The following is a 27,721-nucleotide window of genomic DNA, read 5'->3' as shown; positions in this document are numbered from 1 at the left end:
AGATGGCCTCTCAAACTCCCTATTAAGACTTTTTTGTGTGTATGTGTAACAGCCCGTTTTGAAAAATTGAATTAAAGTTATGAATCCTTCTTTTTTAATTAATTAATTTTAAGTAGGCTCCATGCCCAATGTGGGGCTGGAAGTCAGACCCAAGATCAAGAGTCACACACTCTACCAAGTGAGCCAGCCAGGAGCCCCCTGAATCCTCTTTTCAAAAATGCAGTTACACACAAAAGATTGTTCATAACTTGAGGGGGTCCATGAACTTCTGACACCAAACCATGGCCTCCAAGCTAACTATTGCCTCTCAGTCCTATTTTAGAATACAGTAGAGGGCTAGGTTTACTAAACTAGACCAGAAGCAACTTCTGGAAGCAGATGTATTTTGGAGAACAGTTAAGTGTTAGTACACATATTCTTTTTACTTTGCAAAGTATAAAAACATGGATAACACGATGGAATACACCACATTCTGGATTCTTCAGGAGGCTTTTATGGACACTACAAATAATGATTTCTGACCACAGACATAGCTGAATCGTTCAGCAAATATTTACTGGGTGCCTGATATTTACAGGCACTGTGCCAGTGACTGAGGTCACCCAGATAAAAAAGACACCATGGTCCTCGATGAGACTCTTCACTTGAAGATGCCTGAATGTAGTTACTGGTGGCCTTTAAAAAGGGGGGGGGAATCATCTAAGTTTGAGAGGCATTGTGGGAGATGGAAAAAGGTCTCTGAGCTGGCGATTTGATTCTTGGTTTCTCCACATCCTAGACAGGCGAGCTTGGCAAGTCACTCAAACTCATCTATCATCTATCGAAATGGGTTAATAAGCAGACGAGAACTGTTGCAAATCGTCAAAAAGACAACCTTTGTAAAAATGAACATGGACAAACGAAAAAACCCAAGTACGAGGCTTGTTGAAAGTGACAGTTGGGAGGGTCGCCCCTTGAGTGAAAAGTCTGGCTCTTCCAAGGCTCTAAGACCACCGCTGCGCCCAGCACGCGGTCAGAATCCGCTCAATAAACCTTCCGGGACGGATCAAGTTCCGCTTCCGCAGGCAGATTTTTTCTGTAGGCGTGAGCACAGGACGGCCGACGCACTTCAGCGTCGGACCTCCCTCCCGCGCATGCTCCAAAGGATAGGCGGAGAGCGGAAGGGCGGGGGAGGGAGGAGACGCAGCTGACCGCCGGCTCGTTCGCCCTGCAGGCCCTCGCGGGAGGCGGGGGCGCGCGCGCGCACGCTCGCGCGGCCGGTTGCGTACAGTAGTGACGGTCGCGCGGGAGCGGTCACGTGACCGTAGCGGCTGCCTGTACAGTAAGAACCCAATATGGCAGCGGCGGTAGCAGTGGCAACGGCAGCAGGAGGACCGGCCGCCCCATAGACCCCCGCCCCCCCGCGCACCATCCCCGTCGCTTCCTCTGCTTGGGTGCTCCTCCGGCCTGACTTCCCCTTTCTCCCACCTTTCCCGGCACCGCGGGAAAAGCATCGCAGGGCAGAGCAGGCAGGGAGGGCGGCCGGAGCCCGGACACGGGAGCCTCCCAGTCAGTTCAAGACCCGACATGAGGGAAAAGGGCCGTAGGAAGAAGGGCAGGACCTGGGCGGAGGCCGCCAAGACGGTAAGGGGGAGGGAGCGAAGGGGAAGCCCGGGAGAATTTTGTTCCCTCGCCGCCTGCCGGTCGCAGGGGAAGGGAGGTCATTGGCTCAGCGACCCGGCTGAAGGGGGCACAAAACCGCGCGGAGAGGGCGGCGGTTAGTGTCGGGGTTGTGATCCCTGTGGAAATGGAGGCGCCCAGCGGAAGAGGGTCGCCGCGGGGCTGTGGCTTCTCCCTGCGTCTGCGACGAGTCCCCTTGGTGTTTTGAAGCTGCCTTTCGGGGTCACGTCGCTCTCACCTCCACTCTGTGGTAGCTCCCGCCCCGGCATGGGGAAGTCTGTTGTGCTTGCACAGTAACCGGTTCTTCTCCCTTGTGCGGCTGAAGAGCCCCCATTGGATGCAGATAGGAGAAGGCTTGTGCGTGCACCCAGCCCCGGAAAGAAGAGAGGAGCGCTGGATCTTGGTAGAATTTACCCGCTATAGCGGACATGCCGCCTGACCCCGGGTCCCCCGCTCGTCTGGGCTCCCAGATCCAACGTGAGGTCACGAGGCTCATGTTTTTGTTTGCTGTTGAAAGCTGAAAGTGCAAGAGGTGTTTAGAAACGAAGTAACAGGTGGGACTTGTAGAATTTTTTTTTCTGTTTCCGTAGAGACCTACTCTGAACAAGGCAGCAATGCATGGTGGGACGTGTAGTTTACCCGGCCTTGACTTTCCCGTAGCTAAAGTGATGGTGGGTACACGAAGTTGTAATTAGTAGGTAAAACCATCTTTTTTTTTTTTTTTCCCTTTTTTAATAACGAGGCTTAGAGGTAGGATTTAAGTAATTGTGTTTTATTGTGTTGTATGAAAAAATGAAAAGCGTGTATGTATGTAGAAATGAAACATTAGGAGACGCAGCAGAAAAGTAATAGGACATAAAACAGCATGTTAGTGTTGGAAAGTGAGAAAGTGTGGAGACATTATCTTTAATGGTGAATCATGTCAGTAATACTTGTATAATATGGAGAACCCTTCTAAATGAACCTTTTTTATATGATATACGGTTTATTTTTTAAATGAGGTTTTTTTTTCTGATTATGAAAGTAATAAATGTAAACTGTGGGAGAATTTGGAAGATTATAGGAACGTATAAAGAAGAAAATAAGAAATCACGTATTTCACCCCTCAGCTATATCTGTTAATGTTTTGTTATCATCCAGTCTTTTTAATTTATTTCCCCACATTTGGATCCTGCTGTTTATTCAATCTTATGCATTTTTGTAAACCATGTGCATTTGTTTTGTAAATTTGATGTGATAGGGGATTGATGAGTCTTAAGCTTGTATTTCTGTTTTAGTTGGAAATGTGAAAAAGTTAGTGAATAAATAAAAGCACATTTTATTTATTGAGTGTTTTCACTTAACAGTCTCTCTTCATAATTGTGACTGTGCTGATAGTTTCCTTCTGAAAGATAAACTCTAGAAATAATTTTTTTGGTGGTGAGGAAATTGCTGCTTCACAGAAGGCTGTTACACTTTCTTCTACTTGATGAATACCTCGAGACTTTTTCTTTTTATTAAAAAGATGGCAAATTTTAATTATAGGTAAGCAGACCACAACCCTAATTATGTTCATTAAGTCTCTAGAATCTTAAGAGTACTTTTGAATTATGATCTCTTTGGATGAACTAGTCTAATCGTTAGGAAATTGTGACAAGTAGGAAAAATTTGCATCTGCTGTTTAGATTTTCCTTTTTTTTTTTTTTTTTTTTTAAAGATTTTATTTATTTATTCATGAGAGACAGAGAGAGAGAGAGGCAGAGGGAGAAGCAGGCTCCCAAGGAGCAGAGAGCCCGATGCGGGACTCGATCCCAGGACCCTGGGATCATGACCTGAGCCGAAGGCAGACGCTTAACCATCTGAGCCACCCAGGCGCCCTAGATTTTCCTTTTTTTTAAAAGATTTTGTTTATTTGACAGAGCTGGAGAGCACAGGCAGGGGGAGTGGCACAGGGAGAGGGAGAAGCAGGCCCCCTGCTGAGCAGGGAGGCTGACTTGCGGCTCAATCCCAGGCTGAAGGCAGATGTTTAACTAACTGAGCCACCCAGGCACCCCTAGATTTTCCTTTAATTAACATATTTGTTCATTCATAATAAGCATTTCATGCCTAACTAGCTATGTGAAAAATAGTATCTAAAAGATGGAAAGGCTAGTTTATTAAGTAGAGTACTGAGTGAGTTCTTGAAGGGGTCAGTATATTACTGGCTTGGTATTATTATTTGGTTCTGGCAAATGTAAGGCCTCAGTCTTACTAAAAATGAATTTTAGAAGGAGAATGGTGATATTAAAACTTTTTTTTTCCTAGTAGCCAAAATGTAAAAACACATCCTACTCACTTTGGTTTGGTTTATCATCTATAAAGGGAGGAATTAAACTAAACCTCTGTATTCAAAAGATTTCCATTTGTACGAAGGACCATTTATTTGTTTATTTTTTAAAGATTTTATTTATTTATTAGAGAGAGAGAGCACATGAGAGGGGGGAGGGTCAGAGTGAAAAGCAGACTCCCTGCTGAGCAGGGAGCCCGATGCTGGACTCGATCCTGGAACTCCAGGATTATGACCTGAGCCGAAGGCAGTCGCTTAACCAACTGAACCACCCAGGCGCCCAGGAAGGACTATTTAGAAGTAAAATTAGAGGGAATAGATAAAAGTAAATTTTTAATGTTTCAGAATAATGAGATCAGAAAATTAGTGATTTGACAAATGGAAGTAACTTTGACCTAAATTAAGAAATGTAGCATATAAGATCAAGAGGGCTAGGAGAAGTATGTCTTAAGAAACTTATTTCATAGGCATTAAGGTCAAATGTTCTAGGAACAGAGTTTCAGCAAGGAAAGAATAAAATTATTTACGAAAATAAGCAATATCTGCTTCTTGTTTCATTGTGTGTACCTGCATTGTAGAGCTGTCCTGTTTTAGGGAGCATGATTAAAATGGGGTTGTATTTCTTTTTTCTGTTTTTAAGATTTTATTTATTTATTTGACAGAGAGAGAGATAGCGAGAGCAGGAACACAAGCAGGGGGAGTGGGAGAGGGAGAAGCAGGCTTCCCGCCGATCAGGGAGCCCGATGCGGGGCTCGATCCCAGGACCCTGAGATCATGACCTGAGGCGAAGGCAGACGCTTAATGACTGAGCCACCCAGGCGCCCCAAAATGGGGTTGTATTTCTGACCAATAGTATAGCAACAGATAAATAAAATTAATTATATATGTATATATACATGTATGATATGGAGGGTATGTGTGTGGATGTGTGAGAGCTACGGATTGATGTAAGGTTATTATGAGCAATCTGAAAAATCAAGATAAGATTCATAATTACTGTAAGATAGTAAAATTATTCCAAAAGGCTGATTAAATATAGAGTATATAGATTGGTTTCAATAACTAGGGACACCAGACAGACGGATAATGGAGTTGAGATTCCACAGAACTTGAATGCTCATTCACTACACTGGACCATCTCCCTACTGATCTTATATTTGTCCTATATAAATACCCTAGTTATAAAAAGCATTACTCAAATATTTAGTTAATAGTCGTACATGTTTTAAATTTTAAGGGTGGCAGTGATGGTGATGAAATGATTTGGAATTAGATCTGTAGTATATAGTGTGCCAGAGATCTTAAGAATTATTACACTGATTTTAGAACTGTGCACAAAGTTATGCTCATTCTTTAAACAAAGTAAAAACAAAACAGAAACAAAAAACCTTTATCACCTAAATATATAATGACATCCCTGAGGAATTTAGCTGTTTTTATAAAGCAGAGCTTTTGAAATAGTACAATCTTGTTGATCCTGTTTTCTCTTTTGACTTTTTCCTTGTTATGCACCACAACTAGGGAAGCATTGTCCGAAAAGGACAAGTTTGTTGTAATTGTAAGTAGAATGGACAGAGAGGCAGACCTTAGAGATTGTACACTAGAGGTAACTTTGGGTATCTTGGGAATAAGGTGATCAGGTATGAGAAGTGAAGTATGGGTGTTAGAGGTGAGGAGCACAGCGGTCTGTCTTGTAGATCTTTAGCATGTGGTTTGTAGACTGAAAAGGTGGGGGGGGCGCCTGGGTGGCTCGGTCGTTAAGCGTCTGCCTTCGGGTCAGTTCATGATCCCAGGGTCCTGGGATGGAGCCCCGCATCGGGCTCCCTGCTTAGCAGGAAGCTTACTTCTCCCTCTCCCACTCCCTCTGCTTGTGTTCCCTCTCTCCCTCTGTCTCTGTCTGTCAAATAAATAAATAAAATCTTAATCTTTTTTTTTTTAAGATTTTATTTATTTATTTGACAGAGAGAGACAGATAGTGACAGAGATAGCGAGAAAGAGCACAAGCAGGGGGAGAGGCAAAGGGAGAGGGAGAAGCAGGCTCCCTGTGGAGCAGGGAACGGGACGTGGGGCTCGATCCCAGGACCCTGGGATCATGACCTGAGCCGAAGGCAGACGCTTAACGACTGAGCCACCCAGGGACCCCTAAATAAATAAAATCTTAAAAAAAAAAAAACGTTAAAAAAGAAAAGGTGGGGTTTTTTTTTGGCGGGGGGAGGATGCTATCTATATAGATTTCCCTTAGTGGTTAATATGATTTTGAATGTACATAGATTTTTATTTTTGTCATTTACCTAAACTTATTTAACTTTGGGGAATAAGATGGAAGATAGAAAATTTCTGTTAAGGGAGTAATCAGAGGCTAATTACTTTGTGTAGGAAGTATAGAATATGGAAAGTAACTAAAAATATAATGGGGATACCTGGGTGGCTCAGTTGGTTAGAGCGTCTGACTCTTGATTTCACTCAGGTTATGATCTCAGGGTTGTGAGATCAAGCCCTGTGAAAGGCTCCCACTAAGTCGTGGAGCCTGCTTAAGATTCTCTCTCTCCCTTTCCCTCTGTCTCCACCCTCCCCCGCATGGGCGCCCACAGGCTTGCGTGGGCGTGCTCTCTCTCTAAAAAAAAGTATAATGATAAAAATATGTAATGAATAGAAAGATGATTAGGAAAAAATCTAAACAAAATAGCCTTTAGAAAAAAATACAAGTCTTAGAAATTATCAGGACCCTTAATCTTTACTGTGAGTAATTTTTTTCTTAAAAATTATAAATACAGGGGCACCTGGGTGGCTCAGTTGTTAAGCGGCTGCCTTCGGCTTGGGTTATGATCCCAGGGTCCTGGGATCGAGCCCCACATCATGCTCCTTGCTCAGTGGGGAGCCTGCTTCTCCCTCTCCCTCTACCTGCCGCTCCCCTGCTCCTGCTCTCTCTCTCTCTCTCTCTGTGTCAAATAAATAAATAAAATCTTAAAAAAAATTACTGTGGCACCTGGTTGGCTCGGTCAGTTGGACAGCTGCCTTTGGCTGGGGTCGTTATCCCAGGGTCCTCCTATTGAGCCCCTTGTTGAGCCCCTTGTTGAGCCTCTTGTCGAGCTCCCTGCTCTGCGGGGAGCCTGCTTCTCCTCCTCCCTGGCTTGTGCTCTCTCTCTCTCTCTGTCTCTCAGATAAATAAATAAAATCCTTAAAAAGTTAAAAATGAAAATAAATTATAAGTACAAATACAGACTTAAAAGCCAGGCCTGGTTATGTCCCTTTGGATGTATACTGACCAGTCCAGAGTCCTCTTTAGTCTGTATTTGTATTGTATTTGTAGTTGTATTAGAATCTCCAGGAGAGAGCGTGCATATTTGAAAACATAGTAAATCTATTGTTTTTATAATACAGACTGTGGAAGGTAAAACTGGGCAAAGTCTTGATTTGTGGAATATATGGAAAATAGGATGAGAAAGCATTGTAGGGACCATGGGTTAAAAATTGAGAAACTGCTCTGATCCATAATTACAAAATACTAACTGCATATTTATATTTATTATTTCAGCTTTATGGAGGTATAATTGACAAAAAATTGTAAGATGTTTGATACATTCGTGAAGTTGCTATTTGCAAGTCTATTTGTGCTAGGTGATTTGATGTAACACTCTTTACTTGACTGATCTTCCTTCTTTCCATAGTATTAAAGTTCCCCTGTGTTTCGTGTCTTGAAGTTTGTGTTATTTTCAGTTCACCCTTCCTTCTGTCCTATTTTAATGTGCCTGCTTTATTTTTTTAATTTATTTTTTTTAAGATTTTATTTATTTATTTGACAGAGAGAGACACAGTGAGAGAGGGAACACAAGCAGGGGGAGTGGGAGAGGGAGAAGCAGGCTTCCCGCAGAGCAGGGAGCCCGATGCGGGGCTCGATCCCAGGACTCTGGGATCATGACCTGAGCCGAAGGCAGACGCTTAATGACTGAGCCACCCAGGCACCCCCAATATAGGTTGTTTTTTTTAAAGTGTGGTGTTTTTTTTTTTTTTTTTTAGATTTTATTTATTTATTTGACAGACACAGTGAGAGAGGGAACACAAGCAGGGGGAGTGGGAGAGGGAGAAACAGGCTTCCCGCAGAGCAGGGAGCCCGATGCAGGGCTCGATCCCAGGACGATCCCAGGGCCCTGGGATTATGACCTGAGCCTAAGGCAGATGCTTAACGACTGAGCCCCTATAGGTTTTTTTCTTTTTCTTTTTTTTTTTTTAAAGATTTTATTTATTTATTTGAGAGAGAGAATGAGAGACAGCATGAGAGGGAAGAGGGTCAGAGGGAGAAGCAGACCCCCCGCTGAGCAGGGAGCGCGATGTGGGACTCGATCCCGGGACTCCAGGATCATGACCTGAGCCGAAGGCAGTCGCTCAACCAACTGAGCCACCCAGGCGCCCCTTTCTTTCTTTCTTTCTTTTTTTTTTTTTTTTAAAGATTTTATTTATTTATTTGACACAGAAAGACAGCTAGAAAGGGAACACAAGCAGGGGGAGTGGGAGAGGGAGAAGCAGGCTCCCCGCTGAGCAGGGAGCCTGATGCGGGGCTCGATCCCAGGACCCTGGGATCACGACCTGAGCCGAAGGCAGACACCTAACGACTGAGCCACCCAGGCGCCCCATTTTTTTTCTTTAATAAATACTTCAGTATCTACATGTGGGCAAATATGTATGTATGTATGTACATTGTATGTGTGCATGTGCATGTGCGTTTGTGTGAGCGGAATAGTTACAGAGTTTGTAAACTTGAGTTTGTGCCAATTTATATTCCCCTCCAGAATTTTGAAGGTTACTATTTTTTTCCTACTTTTCTCTTTTCCAAGGAATTTAGCAATCTTTACACTTTGCCATTTTGATATACATTTCTTTTTTTTTTTTTTTTTTTTTTTAAAGATTTTATTTATTTATTTGACAGAGAGAGAGACAGCGAGAGCAGGAACACAAGCAGGGGGAGTGGGAGAGGGAGAAGCAGGCTCCCCGCTGAGCAGGGAGCCCGATGTGGGACTCGATCCCAGGACCCTGGGATCATGACCTGAGCCGAAGGCAGACGCTTAACGACTGAGCCACCCAGGCGCCCTTGATATACATTTCTATTTTTTAATTAAAAAATTTTTTTTATTCACATATAATGTATTATTTGTTTCAGAGGTACAGGTCTGTGATTCATCAGTCTTACACAGTTCATAGCGCTCACCATAGCACATACCTATCCATCACCCAACCACCTCATCCCTCCCACCCCCCTCCACTCCAGCAACCCTCAGTTGGTTTCCTGAGATTAAGAGTCTCTTATGGTTTGTCTCCCACTCTGGTTTCGTCTTGTTTCATTTTTCCCTCCTTTCCCCTAAGATCCTCTGTCTTGTTTCTCAAATTCTTTATACAGTGAGATCATATGATAATTATCTTTCTTTGATTGACTTATTTCGTTTAGTATAATACCCTCTAGTTCCATCCACGTCCTTGCAAATGGCAAGATTTCATTTTTTTGATGGCTGCATAATATTCCGTTGTGTATATATACCACATCTTCTTTATCCATTCATCTGTTGATGGACATCTAGGCTCTTTCCATAGTTTGGCTATTGTGGACATTGCTGCTATAAACATTGGGGTGCATGTGCCCCTTCAGATAACTACATTTGTATCTTTGGGGTAAATACCCAGTAGTGCAATTGCTGGGTCGTAGGGTAGCTCTATTTTCAACTTATCGAGGAACCTCCATACTTTTTCCAGAGTGGCTGCACCAGCTTGCATTCCCACCAACAGTGTAAGAGGGTTCCCTTTTCTCTGCATCGTCGCCAACATCTGTCGTTTCCTGACTTAATTTTAGCCATTCTGACTGATGTGATTGATATACATTTCTTTTGTTCAGTAGAACTTAGTGGAAATGTTCTATATCTGTACTCTGCAACACAGTAACAGCTAGTCATATGTGGCCATGGAGCACTTGAAATGTGGCTAGTGTGAGTAAGGAACTGAATTTTGAATTTTTTAAAAAAATTTTATTTATTAGAACACGCACACACAAGTAGGCAAAGGGGCAGGCATAGGGAGAGGGAGAAGTAGGCTCCCCGATAAGCAGAGTCTGATGTGGGATTCGATCCCAGTACCCTGGAATCATGACCTGAGCTGACGGCAGAGGGTTAACTGACAGAGCCACCCACGTGCTCCTGATTCTTTTTTTAATTTTTATTTATTTATTTTAAGATTTTATTTATTTGACAGCGACAGCGAGAGAGGGAACACAAGCAGGGGGAGTGGGAGAGGGAGAAGCAGGCTTCCCGCTGAGCAGGAGCCCCATGCAGGGCTCGATCCCAGGACCCTGGGATCATGACCTGAGCCAAAGGCAGACGCTTAACGACTGAGCCACCCAGGTGCCCTCGGATTCTTTTTTTTAAGTAAAGATTTTATTTATTTATTTGAGAGCTCATAAGAGAGAGCGCGAGCCAGAGTGCAGGAGGGAGAGAGGGAGAGGGAAAAGCAGACTCCTTGCTGAGCAGGGAGCCTGATGATGTGATGATGTGGGGCTCCATCCCAGGGCCCTGGGATCGTGACTGGAGCTGAAGGCAGACACTTAACTGACTGAGTTACCCAGGCTGAATTTTCAGTTGTCTTTAATTTTAATTTAAGTTTAAATAGCCTCATTTGTTTAATGGCTACCATTATTGGACAGTGCAATTATAAAGTAACTTCCTGTACTTATTGACTATCTGGATATTTTTCAGTAAACTTGTCTGTTCAGATCTTTTGCCTTTTGTTTTTCTTTCTGAAGGAAATAGTTTTTTGTCAGTGGTGCAGATCTCGTTTCCATTTTTGTTTTTTGATTTGACTGATTTAGGCTTTTTTTTTTCCTGTCCATACATTTTTAATTGTAATGTAAACAGATTTATCAGTCTTTACCTTTTATGCTTTTCTAGGTTTTGAGTCGTTTTCCCCACTTAAAGATTATGAATTGAGTATAAATTTTTTTTAAGATTTATTTATCAGAGAGTGAGAGAGCGCACACGAGAGCCCCTGAGCAGGGGGAGGGGCAGAGGGCAAGGGAGAGGAGAATGTCCCAGGATCCTGAGACCGTGTCCCGAGCCGAAATCAAGAGTTAAGAGTTCAACTGACTGAGCTACCCAGGCACCCTAAATTGAGTGTAAATTAAAAAAATTAGCTTCAGGGGCGCCTGGGTGGCTCAGTCGTTAAGCGTCTGCCTTCGGTTCAGGTCATGATCTCAGGGTCCTCGGATCGAGCCCCACATCGGGCTCCCTGCTCCGCGGGAAGCCTGCTTCTCCCTCTCCCACTCCCCCTGCTGTGTTCCCTCTCTCGCTATGTCTCTGTCAAATAAATAAATAAAATCTTTAAAAAAAAAAAATTAGCTTCAAAGGCATATCTTCCTTAAATACATGTTTTATTGTGAACAAATAAGGGGAATTCAGTTAATATCTTAGTAAGACTGTGCTGGTGGAAGAGAGAGATTTTTTTTTTAAAGGTTTTTTTTATTTATTCATTCGAGGCACAGAGATACAGAGAGAGAGAATATGAGCAGGGGGAGAAGCAGGCCCCCCTCTGAGGAGGGAGCCTGGTGCGGGGCTCGATCCCAGGACGCTGGGATCATGACCTGAGCCGAAGGCAGATGCTTAACCATCTGAGCCACCGAGGCGCCCCCCCTTTTTTTTTTAAAGTAGGCACAAGACCCTGGGAATAAGAGTTGCATGCTCTACCAGCTAAGCCATCCAGATGCCCCTAAAGGGAGACTTTTTTTTTTTTTTTAAAGATTTTATTTATTTATTTGACAGAGAGAGACACAGTGAGAGAGGGAATACAAGCAGGGTGAATGGGAGAGGGAGAAGCAGGCTTCCTGCGGAGCAGGGAGCCCGATGCGGGGCTCGATCCCAGGACCCTGGGATCATGACCTGAGCCGAAGGCAGACGCCCAATGACTGAGCCACCCAGGCGCCCCTAAAGGGAGACTTTTACATGTTTCTGTCTGCAGAGCTTAACTCACTTTTTTGTATGAGTGCTAAGTATTTTTTTTCCTCCACCGTTTTTTATTGGAGATAAAAAAGAAGACCTTGTTCTCACTTTCAGGAGAGCACAATTTGAATAAAGTTAGTCCACTGTAATCAGTATTGTTTGCTAGGAAAACTGGTCAAGTAACTCTTGTTTTGAGAAAGAAAATTATTCCAAGACACACCAGGGTATCCAAAGACCCTTTTGAGTTACGGTTGGACATGGGGAATTTTCTTTTCTTTTTTAAAATTTATTTTAGAGAGAGAGAGAGAGCACATGCACATGGGTTGGGGGGGGGGGAAGGAGAGGGAGAGAGAATCTTAAGCAGACTGGAGCACCATGTGAGGCTTGATCCCACGACCCTAAGATCACCCTGAGATTACTATCTGAGCCAAAATCAAGAGTCTGGCTCTTAACCTACTGAGCTCCCAGGCATCCCTTGACATTGGGAAATTTCTGTGATAATTCTTACTTCTGACCTTGCTTAACAAAGCTAAAATTGGTTAATAGTAAATGCACATGTACTTAGTACTAGGCATCAGGTAACACTTACAAAATCTTATAGTGTCTTTTGAGTAATTTGATCCATCTTTTGGTAAAAATAATGTGAAGACTTTTCATTTGAAAATTCTTTGGCTACTGACATTTAAAACCTGATACTTCCTTTTAGAATGGACTGTCATTGGAGTTCACAGCTTGGGATGTCCCAAATCATCTTTAATCTTTAACCCACTGATGTCTGAATTATTTAGTAGCTGGTTTAGCTATACTCAGTTTCAAATAAAGTGCTTAATGGTGTTAGTGACTTATTTCTAAATTGTAACGTAAAAATTTTAATGTGTTCCTGTTGATTTATACAGATTAGTTTCCTGTATCATTTGAGTGGTTCAGACAAATTTTTTTTAAATGATTTATTTACTTATTTTGGAGGTAGAGATGGAGGGGGAGAAGGGACAGAGGGAGAGTGAGAGAGAAAATCTCAAGCAGACTCCCCACTCAGTGGGGAGCCTGATGCGGGGCTTGATCCCAGGACCCTGAGATCATGACCTGAGCCCAAATCAAGAGTTGGATCCTTAACCGACTGAGCCACCCAGACGCCCCCAAATTTTTAATATTTAAATGGATTTTACCCATGAAATATATTAATGTATTAGGAAAGGTTTTCTCTTCTGTATTGTGTGTGTAATGTAAAAAAGAGTTGGATTACAAGATAAAGGTAATAAGAAAGACCGTTTTCAGATATACCAATCACTCAATAAAGACATAATAGGTAAAATAGGACTTTTTTTTTATATTACTTTTTTGTTGTTTTTATTATGCACTACATTAATACACTGCATAACCTTCTAGAAGGGGTAGATGATTATGACTGAGTTATTTTTCATCAATCAGGAAAATGCTTCCTTAATCGATATTCTCCAAACGCTTTGACACATAGTAACAATTAACTCCAGAGACCTTTGCATCAAACTCCACTGATATGGATAATAGGCAACCCTTGTTTCCTTGCCCCCGTTACTGAACCTGTGGATGTGTGCTGTGGCTATGCCGGGGATGACCAAGCACACGGCCGTGACACCGATCCCGGGCAGGATCTTGAACCACATCGCAGCGCGGTTGCCAGAGCCAAAAAAATATAGGACTATTTGTTTAAAGATTTATTTATTTTATTTTGGCAGGGAGGGACAGAGGGAGAGGGAGAGAGAGTCTTAAGCAGATTCTGCGTTGAGCGAGGAGCCTGATTCCAGGCTCAGTCTCAGGACCCTGAGGTCGTGACCTGAGCTGAAATCAAGAGTTGGACTAAACCACACAGTCGCCCCGGACAGGTTATTTGTATTTGTGTTTGTATTCTTATTATTTTAAAATATTTTATTTATTTATTTGACAGAGAGAGAGCACAAGCAGGGGGAGCAGCAGGCAGAGGGAGAGGGAGAAGCAGGCTCCCTGCCAAGCAGGGAGCCCAACATGGGGCTGGATCCCAAGTCCCCGGGATCATGACCTGAGCTGAAGGCAGACGCTTAACCGACTGAGCCACCCAGGCGCCCCTGGACAGGTTATTTATTTTATTTTATTTATTTATTTACTTTTTAAAGATTTTATTTATTTGAGAGAGAAAGAATGAGACAGAGGGAGCATGAGAGGGGGGAGGGTCAGAGGGAGAAGCAGGTTCCCCGCTGAGCTGGGAGCCTGATGTGGGACTCGATCGCAGGACTCCAGGATCATTACCTGAGCTGAAGGCAGTTGCTTAACCAACTGAGCCACCCAGGCGCCCTGGACAGGTTATTTAAACCAGTGTTCAAATATTAATGTAAGAATCATCTGGGGAGCTTATTATAATATATATATATTTTTAAAAAATTTTAAGTAGTCTACACCCAATGTGGGGGCTCGAACTCACAACCTTAAGATTGGGTCACATGCTCGACAGACTGAGAAAGCCAGATGCCCCATATAATGCAGATTTTTATTAAGTAGGTCTGCAGTGTAGCCAGAGATTCTGCATTTCTTTCTTTCTTACATTTTTTTTTTTTAAGATTTATGCATTTATTTATTTGAGAGTGAGCAAGCGGGGGCAGGAGCAGAGGGAGCAGGACAAGCAGACCCTGCACTCAGTGCAGAGCCCAACGTGGGGCCCAATCTCAACCCCAAGATCACAACCTGAGCCAGAACCAAGAGTCAGATGCCCAACCTACTGAGCCACCTAGGCACCCCCAGAGAGTCTGCATTTCTTTAAAGATTTTTTTATTTATTCATTCGAGACACAGAGATAGAGAGAGAGAGAGAGAGAGAGAGCACAGGCAGGGGGAGAGGCAGAGGGAGAAGCAGGCTCCCCACTGAGCCAGGAGCCAGACGTGGGGCTCGATCCCAGGACCCTGAGATCATGACCTGAGCCGAAGGCAGACGCTTAACCGTCTGAGCCACTCAGGCGCCCTGAGAGTCTGCATTTCTAACAAGTTCCCAGGCCATGCTGGTGCTTTGGTCTAAGGACCACATTTGGAGGAGTTGGGATTTAACTAAGCTTTCTCAATTTTCCTGATGTTAAAATAGAGATAATAATAGAACTTACTATTTGGGGTGTTAGGTGATCAGGTTAGAATGTATGAAAAGTTCCTTGTACAATGCCTAGTATAAGTACTGTTTGTTGATGTTACTGAAAAGTTAATAAATACATATTTTTTGTTTTGTTTTATGTTTTTCGAATGGGAAAACTAAATATTGTGAAGTTATTTCTTAGCAAATAAGCACAGGTTTGAGACTATTCTAATGAAAAGCCTTTAACCTTAGGGACCCCATTGGCCGGTTGTTTCCCTGGGTGAATATGGAATCACACAGAGACTTAAACTAGCTGTGAACAACTTTGGGAACTCACTGAAAGATCCATCTCCTGCTTCAGGAGATTCTGCACAAAATCCCACTCTTTACTTAGACATTGTGAACTGCCTATGGAGAGGGCCATGTGGCAAGGAGTGGCAGGCAACCTCCAGGAGCTGAGTGACTCCTGTCCAAGAGCCAGCATGGAAACAGAAAGAGACTTGAAACCTGCCAACAAGTAAGCTTGTTAGTAGGCTTGGAAAAGAACCCAAAGCCTCAGATGAGTTCACAGTCCAGATTTCAGCCTGGTGAGACCCTAAGTGGAAGACTCAGTTAATCCATGCTCAGAATCCTGACAACATAGAAATAGAGATAGGATCGCCTGGCTGGCTCAATCAGAAGAGCTTGCGATTGGGGCGGCTAGATGGCTCAGTCGTTAAGCATCTGCCTTCAGTTTGGGTCGTGATCCCGGGGTCCTGGGATCAAGCCCCGCATTGGGCTCCTGGCTCCGCGGGAAGCCTGCTTCTCTCTCTCCCACTCCCCCTGCTTGTGTTCCCTCTCTCGCTGTGTCTCTCTCTGTCAAATAAATAAAAAATCTTAAAAAGAAAAAATTTATGTTGTCTTAACCTAAGTTTCATGATTATAAATAATCGCAAAATAAGGGGCGCCTGGGTGGCTCAGTTGGTTAAGTGACTGCCTTCGGCTCAGGTCATGATTCCGGAGTCCTGGGATCGAGTCCTACGTTGGGCTCCCGGCTCAGCGGGGAGCCTGCTTCTCCCTCTGACCCTCTCCCCTCTCATGCTGTTTCTCTCTCTCTCTCTCTCTCTCTCGCTCTCTAATAAATAAATAAATAAAATCTTTAAAAAAATAATCGCAAAATTAATTTGTGTTGTAGAGGCCATATAATAGCAAACTAGTAGTAATACTAAAATTTGATGGAGGGGGAGCATGGCAGGGTTGGTCTTAGAATATTTGGTCTGGGTATTAAGGGATGATGGATAATCAGGTGAATATGGGTAAGAGCATTTTAAGCAGAGGAAAGAGCCGAAAAGAGGGAAGACTAAAAAAATGCAGGGAATGTTTGATGCATGGCTAATTTACCTGTGAGTATCGTAAAGTATAGTGAAAGATAAGGCCAGAAAAGGTAGATTGGGGCCAAAATATGGAGAGTTGTAGAAGTTGGGCTGACAACTATTTTTATTCTAGGAGCGGTAGAGAATTTTTATGCAGGAGATAACATCACATCTGTATTTGAGCAGTTTGGGTCATTTGTAGGATTCATTGTTAGAGGGGTTTTTTTTTTTTTTTTTTTTTTTTTTTTTTTTAAAGATTTTATTTATTTATTTGAGAGAGAGAGAATGAGAGAGAACACATGAGAGGGGGGAGGGTCAGAGGCAGAAGCAGACTCCCTGCCGAGCAGGGAGCCCGATGCGGGACTCGATCCAGGGACTCCAGGATCATGACCTGAGCCGAAGGCAGTCGCCCAACCAACTGAGCCACCCAGGCGCCCTGTTAGAGGGGTTTTGAGGGTTAGAGTAGGGCTCTCTTGAATTAAAAGGGTGGGGGGAGGTATACATTTTCTTCGTATCATTCAGATTTTTTTCTCATTTTATATCTATTCTACCTACACCTATCCCATTTACAGTTCTCCAGCAGAAGCCTTTACTGAAGTTCTGCTAGTCTTCTGAAGTTTTCACACATACAGGAGGTTGTGGAATGCTGTTCAGCACAACAAAATGTTACTATGCTTGACATGAAAAAAGCAAAACTTTCCCAGTTACTCTAGCTCATGTTGATTTTTCTTATTTCTGGATTCCTGAGTGACTCTTCTTTCCATACCACTGTCCTCTGTACCCCTGGTCTTCAGGTTTGGGCAGGTGGTAAATCAGTCAGGTCTGTGTGTTGCACAACTCCAAGAATGGCTCCATACTGTGTTCTATGTGAATACTGTTCCCTGGAGTTAAATACCGCAGTAGCTTTGGGGTACATGCTGCTCTTTGTGAAAACACCATTAAATACCGATTATTTCCCATTTTTTCATTTAGTACTGGATTTGCTTCATGTGTATTTCCCAGGTTTGTTTTCTAGCTGACAAGATGTAGCAAATGACACAGATTTAATGAAAATGATTGTTTTAACTTTCTGTGGACCTCCCACCAGGAATTTGTAGATGAATTCAAGGGGTTTTGAAAGTTGTCTGTGAAGGATATTTAAGTTTTAATGCTTTAAAGCTAATCTTAAAAGTTGTGTGAGCATGTTTGTGATTTGAATTGTGTGTGCCTTGAACCACTATAATTTGTAAATGGCTTTATTATACTTTGTATCATTTTTAGATATTTTCTTAATATGTATTTAATCAAACATTTTTGTCAGTCTTCTTAATTACCTAGATGAGGTTTGACCATTTTATACATTTACTTCACTTTATTGTTTGTGAACTTTGTTTCAGAGTTAGGATTGCTGTATTATTTTTTACTCTATTGAGATTTATTTATTATTGAAAAATAATTAACATACAATATTGTATTAGTTTCAGTTGTACAACAGTGATTCAGTATTTATATATATTATGAAATGTATATAATTTGTCATCATACAAAGTTTTTACAGTATCATTGACTGCATTCTCTATGCTCTACATTATATCCCTTTGTCTTATTTACTTTACAACTAGAAGATTGTACCTCTTAATCCCCTTCACCTGTTTGGCCCAGCCCCACTCCCGTTCCTGCTGGCAACCATCAGTTTGTCGTCTATATCTATGGGTTTGTTTCTCTTTGTTTTGTTGGTTGGGAAATCATACGGTATTTGTCTTTGCATTATTTCACTTAGCATAATACTGTTTAGGTCCATCCATGTTGAAATTTAAAATAAATATATTTTAGTTATAGTAATATGTAACAGGTTTCCTTCATTTTGCAAAAGTTTCATGAATTATTTAAATTATAGAAATAATATTAACTTGGAAAAAATCACTTATTCTGTTATTTCCTTCTAGTCTTTGATACATTTTTTTCTGTGTGGTTGTAATTAGTCTCTCAGTTTCTATTCTGCTTTTTCATGTTAAAAAATACTTTTATGTGTCATTTTGTGGTGTTGCTAATAATAACCCTTTTTTATGGCTGAAGAATATTCCATTAAGTGGGTACATCATAAATGCTCAACAGTATTAAAATTAGAAAACTTAAAATGGCCACTTTAATGCTGTAGGGACTATCTTTTTATTTTCTACTTACACAGAGCCCTGGTACCTCACTCCAGTATTTTGATTTAGAAGTTTATTTTAAAAATTACTGTGCAGTAAAAAATTGACCTTTTTGTTACATGGTTGTGTGAATTTAAAACATGTAACCACCACCACTATAGTCAGGTAAGAGCCAGGAAACTCTTCTTGCTATCCTGCTATAGTTACCCTCCACTTGTCCCTAACCCTTGGCAACCACTGATCCGTTCTTCATCACTAGTTTTGTCTTTTGAGAATATTATATAAATGGTATCATTTAGCCTATGACCTTTTGAGACTGGGTTTCTTTATTTTTTTTTATTTTTTTTTTAAAGATTTTTATTTATTTATTTGACAGAGAAAGACACAGCGAGAGAGGGAACACAAGCAGGGGTAGTGGGGGAGGGAGAAGCAGGCTTCCCGCGGAGCAGGGAGCCCGATGCGGGGCTCGATCCCAGGACCCTGGGATCATGACCTGAGCCGAAGGCAGACGCTTAACGACTGAGCCACCCAGGCGCCCCGAGACTGGGTTTCTTTAATTCACTTTAATGCCTTTGAGATTCATCTGTGTTGTTTTGTGTATTAATAGTTCATTCCTTTTTATTGCTGAGTGGTATTTCATTGTGCTGATGTATAATGGTTTATCCATTCACTGTTGAGGAATGTATTGGTTGTTTCTGTTTTGGCAAATAAGAATGGAGTTGCAATAAATATTTGTGGGCAGACTCTCCTTTGAACGTTAAGTTTTCATTTTTCTAGTGTAAATACCCAGAAGTGGGATTGCTGCATGATTGGTAAGTGTATGTCTACCTTTGTAAGAAACTGGGAAATTTTCAGAGTGGCTATATCCTTTTGCATTCCCATCAGCAGTCTATTTGAAATGCAGTTGTTCTTCATCCTTGCTAGTGCTTGGTACTGTCAGCATTTTTTTATTTTAGGCCATTTTTTTTGTTTTGTTTTTTAGAGATTTTATTTATTTGAGCGAGAGAGAGAGAGCGAGAACATGAGCGGGGGAGGGGCAGCGGGAGAGGGAGAAGTAGACCCAGACACACACACACACACACCAACCCCCCCAAGCAGGGAGCCTGATGTCACAAAGGATACCAGGATCCTGAGAGCCAAAGGCAGACGCTTAACCCACTGAGCCACCCTGGCACCCCTATTTTAGCCATTCTAATATGTGTGTAGTGGTAAATCATGATTTTGATTTCCCTATGGCTTATGTTGTTGAGCATCTTTTTTTTCTTTCTTCCTTTTTGTTAACTGAACTATGTGTCTTTATTGGGGAAAGCCAGGATTACAAGGGGCGACTTAAGAGTTGGCATTGGGGCTCTTTTTCCTGCCAAAGATGGGCACAGCATTGACAAAGCATCGGTTGTATTGCATCCGCCACTTGGCTCTGCCTGTCTTCTTTTCCTCGTTTGGCCACTTTGGGAGTCTGCCCTCTTACTTTCCCAGCACGGGCCAGGGAACCATGGACTTTACCTCCAAGCGTGCGGCCGGCTACTTCCACGGTGGTCAGAGCCTCCACTCCACACTGACCCAGGGTAGCCTCATCCTCTAGAGGTGTGCCTGCCAGGAACACTACTTGATCTTGTGGAGCAGTGCCCTCCAGCGAGGCTACATGAGCCTTGATCTGGGCGACTGTCTCCTGCCCAGTCACCTTGAGGGTGTGGAGCTCCTGGGCGCAAAGAGCTGCATGTCGGAGACAGAGCTGCGGCTACCGCAGCTGCTACCGCACAGATGGAGTGTCGACAGAGGAAGCAGCAAGGGTGCTGCCTCCTCACTGCCTGCCGTGGGCCACGTCACTCTTGAGCATCGTTCTACATGCTTATTTTCCAGCTATATATCGTCTCTGGTGAAGTGTCCGTGAAAGTCTTCTGCCCACTGTTTAACTGGGTTCTTTATTGTTCTGCTGACGGGATTTGAGAATTCTGTGTGTATACTGGGTACAAATCCTTTGTTGGATGTGATTTGCAGATTTTTTTTCTTTTTTTTTTTTTTTAAGATTTTGTTTATTTGTAAGAGAGAGAGAGAGAGAGGCAGAGGGAGAAGCAGGCTCCCAGCTGAGCAGGGAGCCCGATGTGGGACCCGGTCCCAGGATCCTGGGATCATGACCTGAGCCGAAGGCAGACGCTTAACCATCTGAGCCACCCAGGTGCCCCGCAGATATTTTTTTTTCTGATTATAGGGGAAAGCATTCTGTCTTTGATAGTTAAGTGTACTAGCTGTAGGTTTATTGTAAACACTTAATTGTCAGGTTGAGGAAGCTCCCTTTTATCTTTATTTTTATTTATTTATTTATTTATTTATTTATTTTTTCCTTTTTTTTTTTATTGTTATGTTACTCCCCATACATTACATCATTAGTTTTAGATGTAGTGTTCCATGATTCATTGTTTGTGCATAACACCCAGTGCTCCATGCAGAACGTGCCCTCCTCAATACCCATCACCAGGCTAACCCGTCCTCCCACCCCCCTCCCCTCTAGAACCCTCAGTTTGTTTTTCAGAGTCCATCGTCTCTCATGGTTCTTCTCCCCCTCCGATTTCCCCCCCTTCATTCTTCCCCTCCTGCTACATTCTTCTTCTTCTTTTTTTCTTTCTTAACATATATTGCATTATTTGTTTCAGAGGTACAGATCTGTATTTATTTATTTTTTTAAGATTTTATTTATTTATTTGTCAGAGAGAGAGCACACACAAGCAGGGGGAGGAACAGGTAGAGGGAGAAGCAGGCTCCCAGCTGAGAAGGGAGCCCGATGTGGGACTCGATCACAGGACCCTGAGATCATGACCTGAGCTGAAGGGAGACGCTTAAACGACTGAGCCACCCAGGCGCCCCCTTTTATCTTTGGTTTACCAAGAGTTTTTGTTATGAATGGATGTTGAATTTTGTCCGATGCTTTTTCTGACTCAATTGCTAGGATCATTTTGCTTTTAAGTTTTAGACTATTAATATGGTGGATGACATTGATTTTCAAAGTTTGAATTGGCTTTGCATTCCTGGGGCAAAAAATAGTTAACCTGGTTGTGGTGTATTATGCTTTTTATATGTAGCTGGATTTGCTAATATTTCACTGAGGATATTTACAGTTCTGTTCATGAGGGATATTAATCTGTAGTTTTCTTCTATTGTCTGTGTCTGGGTTTTGATACCAGGATAATGCTGGCCTCATAAAAATCAGTTGGGAAGTCTTCCTCCCCTATTCTGTTTCTTGAGGGAGATCACATTCTATCATCATCATTCCTAGATCAGTATTTGTGAATTCACCTACTTGCTAAAATTTACTCCTTTATTTTTAATTTTAATTTTAAGTTTTTTTAAAGATTTTTATTTATTTATTTGACAGAGAGAGATACAGCGAGAGAAGGAACACAAGCGGGGGGAGTGGGAGAGGGAGAAGCAGGCTTCCCGCCGAGCAGGAAGCCCAATGTGGGGCTCGATCCCAGGACCCTGGGATCACGACCCGAGCCGAAGGCAGACGCTTAATGACTGAGCCACCCAGGCGCCCCTTAATTTTTATTATTTATTTTATTTATTTTTTTTTAAAAGATTTTACTTATTTATTTGACATTGAGGGAGACAGCGAGAGAGGGAACACAAGCAGGGGGAGCGGGGGAGGGAGAAGCAGACTCCCTGCCGAGTAGGGAGCCGGATGTGGGCCTTGATCCCAGGACGCTGAGATCATGACCCGAGCTGAAGGCAGACGCTTAACGACTGAGCCACCCAGGTGCCCCTTTAATTTTTATTATTTTTTAAAAGATTTTATTTTTATTTATTTGAGAGAGAGAGGGAGAGAACACTGAAGCGGGGGGGGGGGGGGGAGCCGCAGAGGGAGAGGGAGAAGCAGGCTCCCCACTGAGCAGGGAGTCTTATTCGGGGCTCCATCCCAGGACCCTGGGATCATGATCTGAGCTGAAGGCAGACTCTTAACTGACTGAGCGTCCCAGGTGCCCCTTATTTTTTATTTTTAGGGAGAGCATGAGTGAGCCTGGTAGGGAGGGAGGGAGAGAGGGAGGGAGACAGAGGAGGAGGGAGAGAGAGTCTTAAGCCCAGCATGGAGCCTGACACAGGGCTTGATCTCATGACCGAAAGATCATAACCTGAGCTGCAGTAAAAAGTCAGAAGCTTAACGGACTGAGCCACCCAGGCACCCCCTAAGGTTTATTCCTAACACTGAAATCAATACTAATGACATTTTTGTGGTCATTCATGGACATGTACAGTGTGGCAAAAAAATTTGACTCACCTGATGTGAATATTCCCACCTGAGGTCCCTGCTCTGCCTTCTTATTTCACCTCTCATAGTGAAAATATGTTCTTTTTGTGGCCTATTTAGTGCCTTGGCTTTTGCATTTTTGTTGGTGCTCTCACTGTTTAAAATGGCCCCCAAGTATAGTGCTGAAGTGCTGTCTAGTATTCTTAAATTCAAGAAAGCTGTTAAAAAAACCTGAGATGTTCCTTATGGAGAAAATTGCCTGCGTTAGATAAGCTTTGCTTAGGCATGAATTTTACAGTGCTGTTGGCCATGAGTTCAGTGTTAATGCATTATTAATATGTATTAAATAAGATGTCTTTATTTTTTTTTTTTTTTTTTTTTTTTTAAAAGATTTTATTTATTTATTTGACAGACAGAGACACAGCGGGAGAGGGAACACAAGCAGGCGGAGTGGGAGAGGGAGAAGCAGGCTTTCCACCGAGCAGGGAGCCTGATGCGGGGCTCGATCCCAGGACCCTGAGATCACGACCTGAGCCGAAGGCAGACGCTTAACCGCTGAGCCACCCAGGCGCCCCCTAAATAAGATGTCTTTAAACAGGGGCGCCTGGGTGGCTCAGTCGTTAAGCGTCTGCCTTCGGCTCAGGTCATGATCCCAGGGTCCTGGGATCGAGCCCCGCGTCGGGCTCTCCGCTCAGCGGAAAGCCTGCTTCTCCCTCTCCCACTCCCCCTGCTTGTGTTCCCTCTCTCGCTGTGTCTCTCTCTGTCAAATAAATAAATAAAATCTTAAAAAAAAAAAAAAAAAGATGTCTTTAAACAGAAGCACATAAAATCAAAGTTGTATTGATTAGTTGACAAAAATGTGAGCAGAGTCTTTCAGGAACCTAACTCTATTTCCTTTAGGAGCAATGATTTAGTATTTGCTAATGTAGTGTTTGCAGTTACTTAATAGAACATAACTGTTGTGAATAGTGAGAATTGATAGTTTGTAGACCTGGTGTTATTTCTTCTGTAAATATCTGATATAATTCACCAGTGAAAATTTCTGGGTCTGGAGATTTCTTTTACAGAAGCTTTTTAACTTATGAATTCAATTTCTTGTATAGCTACAGAACTATTAAGATTGTCATCTTGGGGCGCCTGGGTGGCTCAGTCGTTGCGTGTCTGCCTTCGGCTCAGGTTGTGATCCCGGGATCCTGGGATCGAGCCCCGCATCGGGCTCCCTGCTCCGTGGGAAGCATGCTTCTCCCTCTCCCACTCCCCCTGCTTGTGTTCCCTCTCTTGCTGTGTCTCTCTGTGTCAAATAAATAAAATCTTAAAAAAAAAAAAGATTGTGTCATCTTGGGTAGGTTTTAGGAGTTTGACCAATTCCCAGAGTTGGTCATCCAATTCCCAGAAGTTGGTCAACCATTTCATTTAAGTTGTTGAATTTATGTCTGTAGAGTCTTTTGTAGTAGTCCTTTATTGTTTGCGGAGTCTGTAGTGATACACCCTCTTTATTCCCGATACTGGTAATTTGTGTCTTTTCTTTTTTTCTTTGTTCCTTTTATTGGAGGTTTATCAGTTTTATAGATCTCTTGAAAGAACAGCTTTTGGTTTCTTTAATTTTTCTCTGTTTTTCTGTTTTCAGCCTCATTGATATTCACTCTTATTTTTATTACTATTAGCAGTCACTTTCCATTCTCACCTCCTCTCAGCCTCTGGTAACCACTAATCTACTTTCTGTATCTGTGGATTTGCCTATATTGGATTCATATGAATGGAATCATACAATAAGTATGTGGCCTTTTGCGTCTGACTTCTTTCATGTAAGATAATGTTTTCAAAGTTCATCTGTGTTGTAGCATGTGTCCTTTTTATGCCTGATGGATAATATTCCATGGTATGGATATACTCCCTTTTATCTGTTCATCAGTTGATAGGCATTTGTGTTGTTGCCACTATTTGGCTATTGTGAATAATGCAGCCATGAACATTGTATGTACAACTTTTTGTATGAACGCTGCTGAACAACCCACCTGTAGACTGTGGGTTCCAGCCCACATTTCCCTGCTGCATGTGGAACAGGAGGTTGCTGGAGACAGCGCTCCTGCCCTGCAGTGTTCTAGAGAGTGACAACATAAGAGAGGACCTTTTGTAGAGGGAGCAAAACTGAAAAATAACCAAAACAATTCTTTTTGGTTTTTAAATTCTTTTTGTTATATATCTAGGAGTGGAATTGCTAGGTCGTATGTTAGCTCTTTGTTTAACTTTTTGAGGAGTTGCCAAACTGTTTTACCATCTGTTTACATTGTTACCAGCAATATTTGAGGATTCTAATATCTTCACATTCTTGCCAATCCTTGTGGTTTTCCTTTTTTTTTTTTTTTAAATAATCATAGCCATTCTAGTGGATGTGAACTCGTATCTCATTGTGGTTTTGATTTGTATTTTCCTAATGAATAATGGTATTATTCATGTGCTCTTTTAAAAGGTGCTTTTCACAGCATCCTTTCATGTGTTTACTGACCATTGTCTATCTTCTTTGGAGAAATATCTATTCATATAGTTTGCCAATTTTTTTTTCCTTTGCCAATTTTTTTTTTTTTTTTAAAGATTTTATTTATTTATTTGACACAGAGAGACACAGCGAGAGAGGAACACAAGCAGGGGGAGTGGGAGAGGGAGAAGCAGGCTTCTCACGGAGCAGGGAGCCCGATGCGGGGCTCGATCCCAGGACCCTGGGATCATGACCTGAGCTGAAGGCAGACGCTTAACGACTGAGCCACCCAGGCACCCCTCCTTTGCCAATTTTTTAATTGGGATATTTGTCATTTGTTCGTTCATAAGAGTTTTTTTTTTTTAAAGATTTTATTTATTCATTTGACAGAGACAGCGAGAGAGGGAACACAAGCAGGGGGAGTGGGAGAGGGAGAAGCGGGCTTCCCGCAGAGCAGGGAACTCGAAGCGGAGCTCAATCCCAGAACCTGGGATCATGACTTAAGCTGAAGGCAGACAACGACTGAGCCACCCAGGCGCCCCAAGGGTTCTTTGTATATATTGCATGCATAGAAGTCTCTCTTTTTAAAGATTTTATTAATTTGAGAGAGAGACAGAGGGAGCACAAGCAGGGGGGGAGAGGCAGAGAGAGAGGGAGAAGCAGGCTTCCCGCTGAGCAGGGTGCCCGATGCAGGGCTCGATCCCAGGACCCTGGAATCATGACCTGAGCCTAAGGCCGACAGACGCTTAACCATCTGAGCCACCTAGGCGCCCCCCATACAAGTCTCTTATCAGATACATCATTTGAAATCCATTCTGTGGGTTGTTTTTTCACTTTCTGTGTTTGTTTTTAAGAGTTTATTTTTTTATTTTTTTAAAGATTTTATTTATTTGTCAGAGAGAGAGGGAACAGAAGCAGGGGGAGTGGGAGAGGGAGAAGCAGGCTTCCCGCTGATCGGGGAGCCCGATGTGGGGCTCCATCCCAGGACTCTGGGATCGTGACCCGAGCCGAAGGCAGACGCTTAACTGACTGGAGCCACCCAGGCGCCCCTAAAGACTTTATTTTTAGGTTATCTCTATACCCAACATGGGGCTTGAACTCACAATCCTGAGATCAATAGTCTCATGCTCTCAGCAGCTGAGCCAGCCAGGTACCCCTGTTTTTTCACCTTCTTGGTATGTCCTTTGACATACAAAAATTTAAATTTTGAGTAAAGTTTTTTTTTGTTTGTTTGTTTTTTCCCCCCAATCATTAGGTAATTTCTGTTTCTCTGTTTTCATGTTCTCTTCCTCTTCTATTGATTTGTTCAGTGAGGTGTTTTTTTGTTTGTTTTGGTTGTTTTTCAGTTCTAAAATTTCCATTTGGTTCTTCTTTATATTCTACTTTGTATCTTCCTCTTCAAGAGTGTTTACCTTTACTTGGAGCATTTTTATGATAAGTGCTTTTAAGTCTTTGCGAAACATTTCCCGTCAGCGTTATCTTGTTGCTTCTATCTTTTGATTTTCTTTCCCAAGCAAGTTGAGGTTTTCCTGGGTCTTGCTATACCAAGTAAATTTAGATTGTAATTGATACTCTGTGTCTTGTTTAAGTTTAATGGAGAATGTTAATAGTTTTGTTTTAGCAAACAGTTGACTGAATTGTGTTTAGGCTTCAAGTTTTGACCAGCCTTCTGTGGGTTGTTGTCTCAATGTCAGTTAAGTCTTCAAAGACTTTTGACTGCTATTTGGATTTGTCCTTTGTGTGAACCACGATAGTAGTATCTGGGATTTGGGTGGTGGTCTTCCCTATGGGTTGCCAAACCATGGCCTGTGGGCCAGATGCAGTTCACTGCCTATTTTTATAAATAAGATTTTATTGGAACACAGCCATGCCCACTTGTTGGTATTTTTTGTGGCTGCTTTCATACTTTATTGGTCACAGTTGAACAGTTGTGACAGAGACTGTTAGGCCCACAAAACCTAAAATATTTAGTGTTTGGCCCGTTGTAGAAAAGTTTTGCTGACCCCAATCTATCCTATAGTTCAGTTCTCAAAATCTATCTATTCTGTTTTAGAATCCAGTCCACGTATGCACAGCTCAGGTGTTAGCTGAGGAGTTTGTTCACAACTTTAAGGGGTCACTTTCCTGAGTTCTTTTGTCTGATTCCTTGGAACTCCCATTTTTCATCTTTGGCCAGAAATTTTCTTTATGCCACTCTGTGTTTTTCCTACAACTGTGTCCCCCTTGGGCTAAGCAGCAGGAAACAAGAGAGGTTAAAAGAGCAATGGGGTTTTGTCTCATTCTCTTGGTACCATAACTCCTCTGATATGGAGGGGAAGGTTTCTCTCCTTTGAGAGTTTTAAGCACCTACTTAACTCTGTTGCTGTTGTTGCCACAGAATTACTTGGGGTTTGAGGTATGAGAGAACAAGGAAAATTAAAAATAAAAGTAAGAAAGAAAATGGGGGGAAATTCTTGCTTTGTTGCTGGGCGTTAGGAGACTCCTATCCTAATGGAACTATCTACACTGATGCCTGTAT

At 42.5% G+C, this 27,721-nt stretch overlaps 1 protein-coding gene and 2 pseudogenes across 1 annotated transcript in view; 1 reads left to right on the top strand and 2 right to left on the bottom strand.

The window, feature by feature from the left end:
• The first annotated feature begins 1,337 nt into the window (after positions 1–1,337).
• Positions 1,338–27,721, top strand: part of ASXL2 (ASXL transcriptional regulator 2) — a 141,526-nt gene continuing 115,142 nt past the window's right edge. Inside the window, exon 1 of the mRNA XM_078056071.1 lies at positions 1,338–1,623. Coding sequence (XP_077912197.1) covers positions 1,567–1,623 — 57 coding nt within the window. The 5' untranslated portion in view covers positions 1,338–1,566. The remainder of the gene's footprint in view (positions 1,624–27,721) is intronic.
• Positions 13,126–13,577, bottom strand: LOC118522380 (NADH dehydrogenase [ubiquinone] 1 alpha subcomplex subunit 1 pseudogene; annotated as a pseudogene).
• Positions 19,817–20,324, bottom strand: LOC118522382 (ubiquitin-like FUBI-ribosomal protein eS30 fusion protein pseudogene; annotated as a pseudogene).

Source organism: Halichoerus grypus, chromosome 10 (genome assembly GCF_964656455.1).
Source record: "Halichoerus grypus chromosome 10, mHalGry1.hap1.1, whole genome shotgun sequence".
Classification (NCBI taxonomy): domain Eukaryota; kingdom Metazoa; phylum Chordata; class Mammalia; order Carnivora; family Phocidae; genus Halichoerus; species Halichoerus grypus.
The sequence above is the reverse complement of the archived record's forward strand: the minus strand, read 5'-3'. Positions and strand labels throughout refer to the sequence as shown.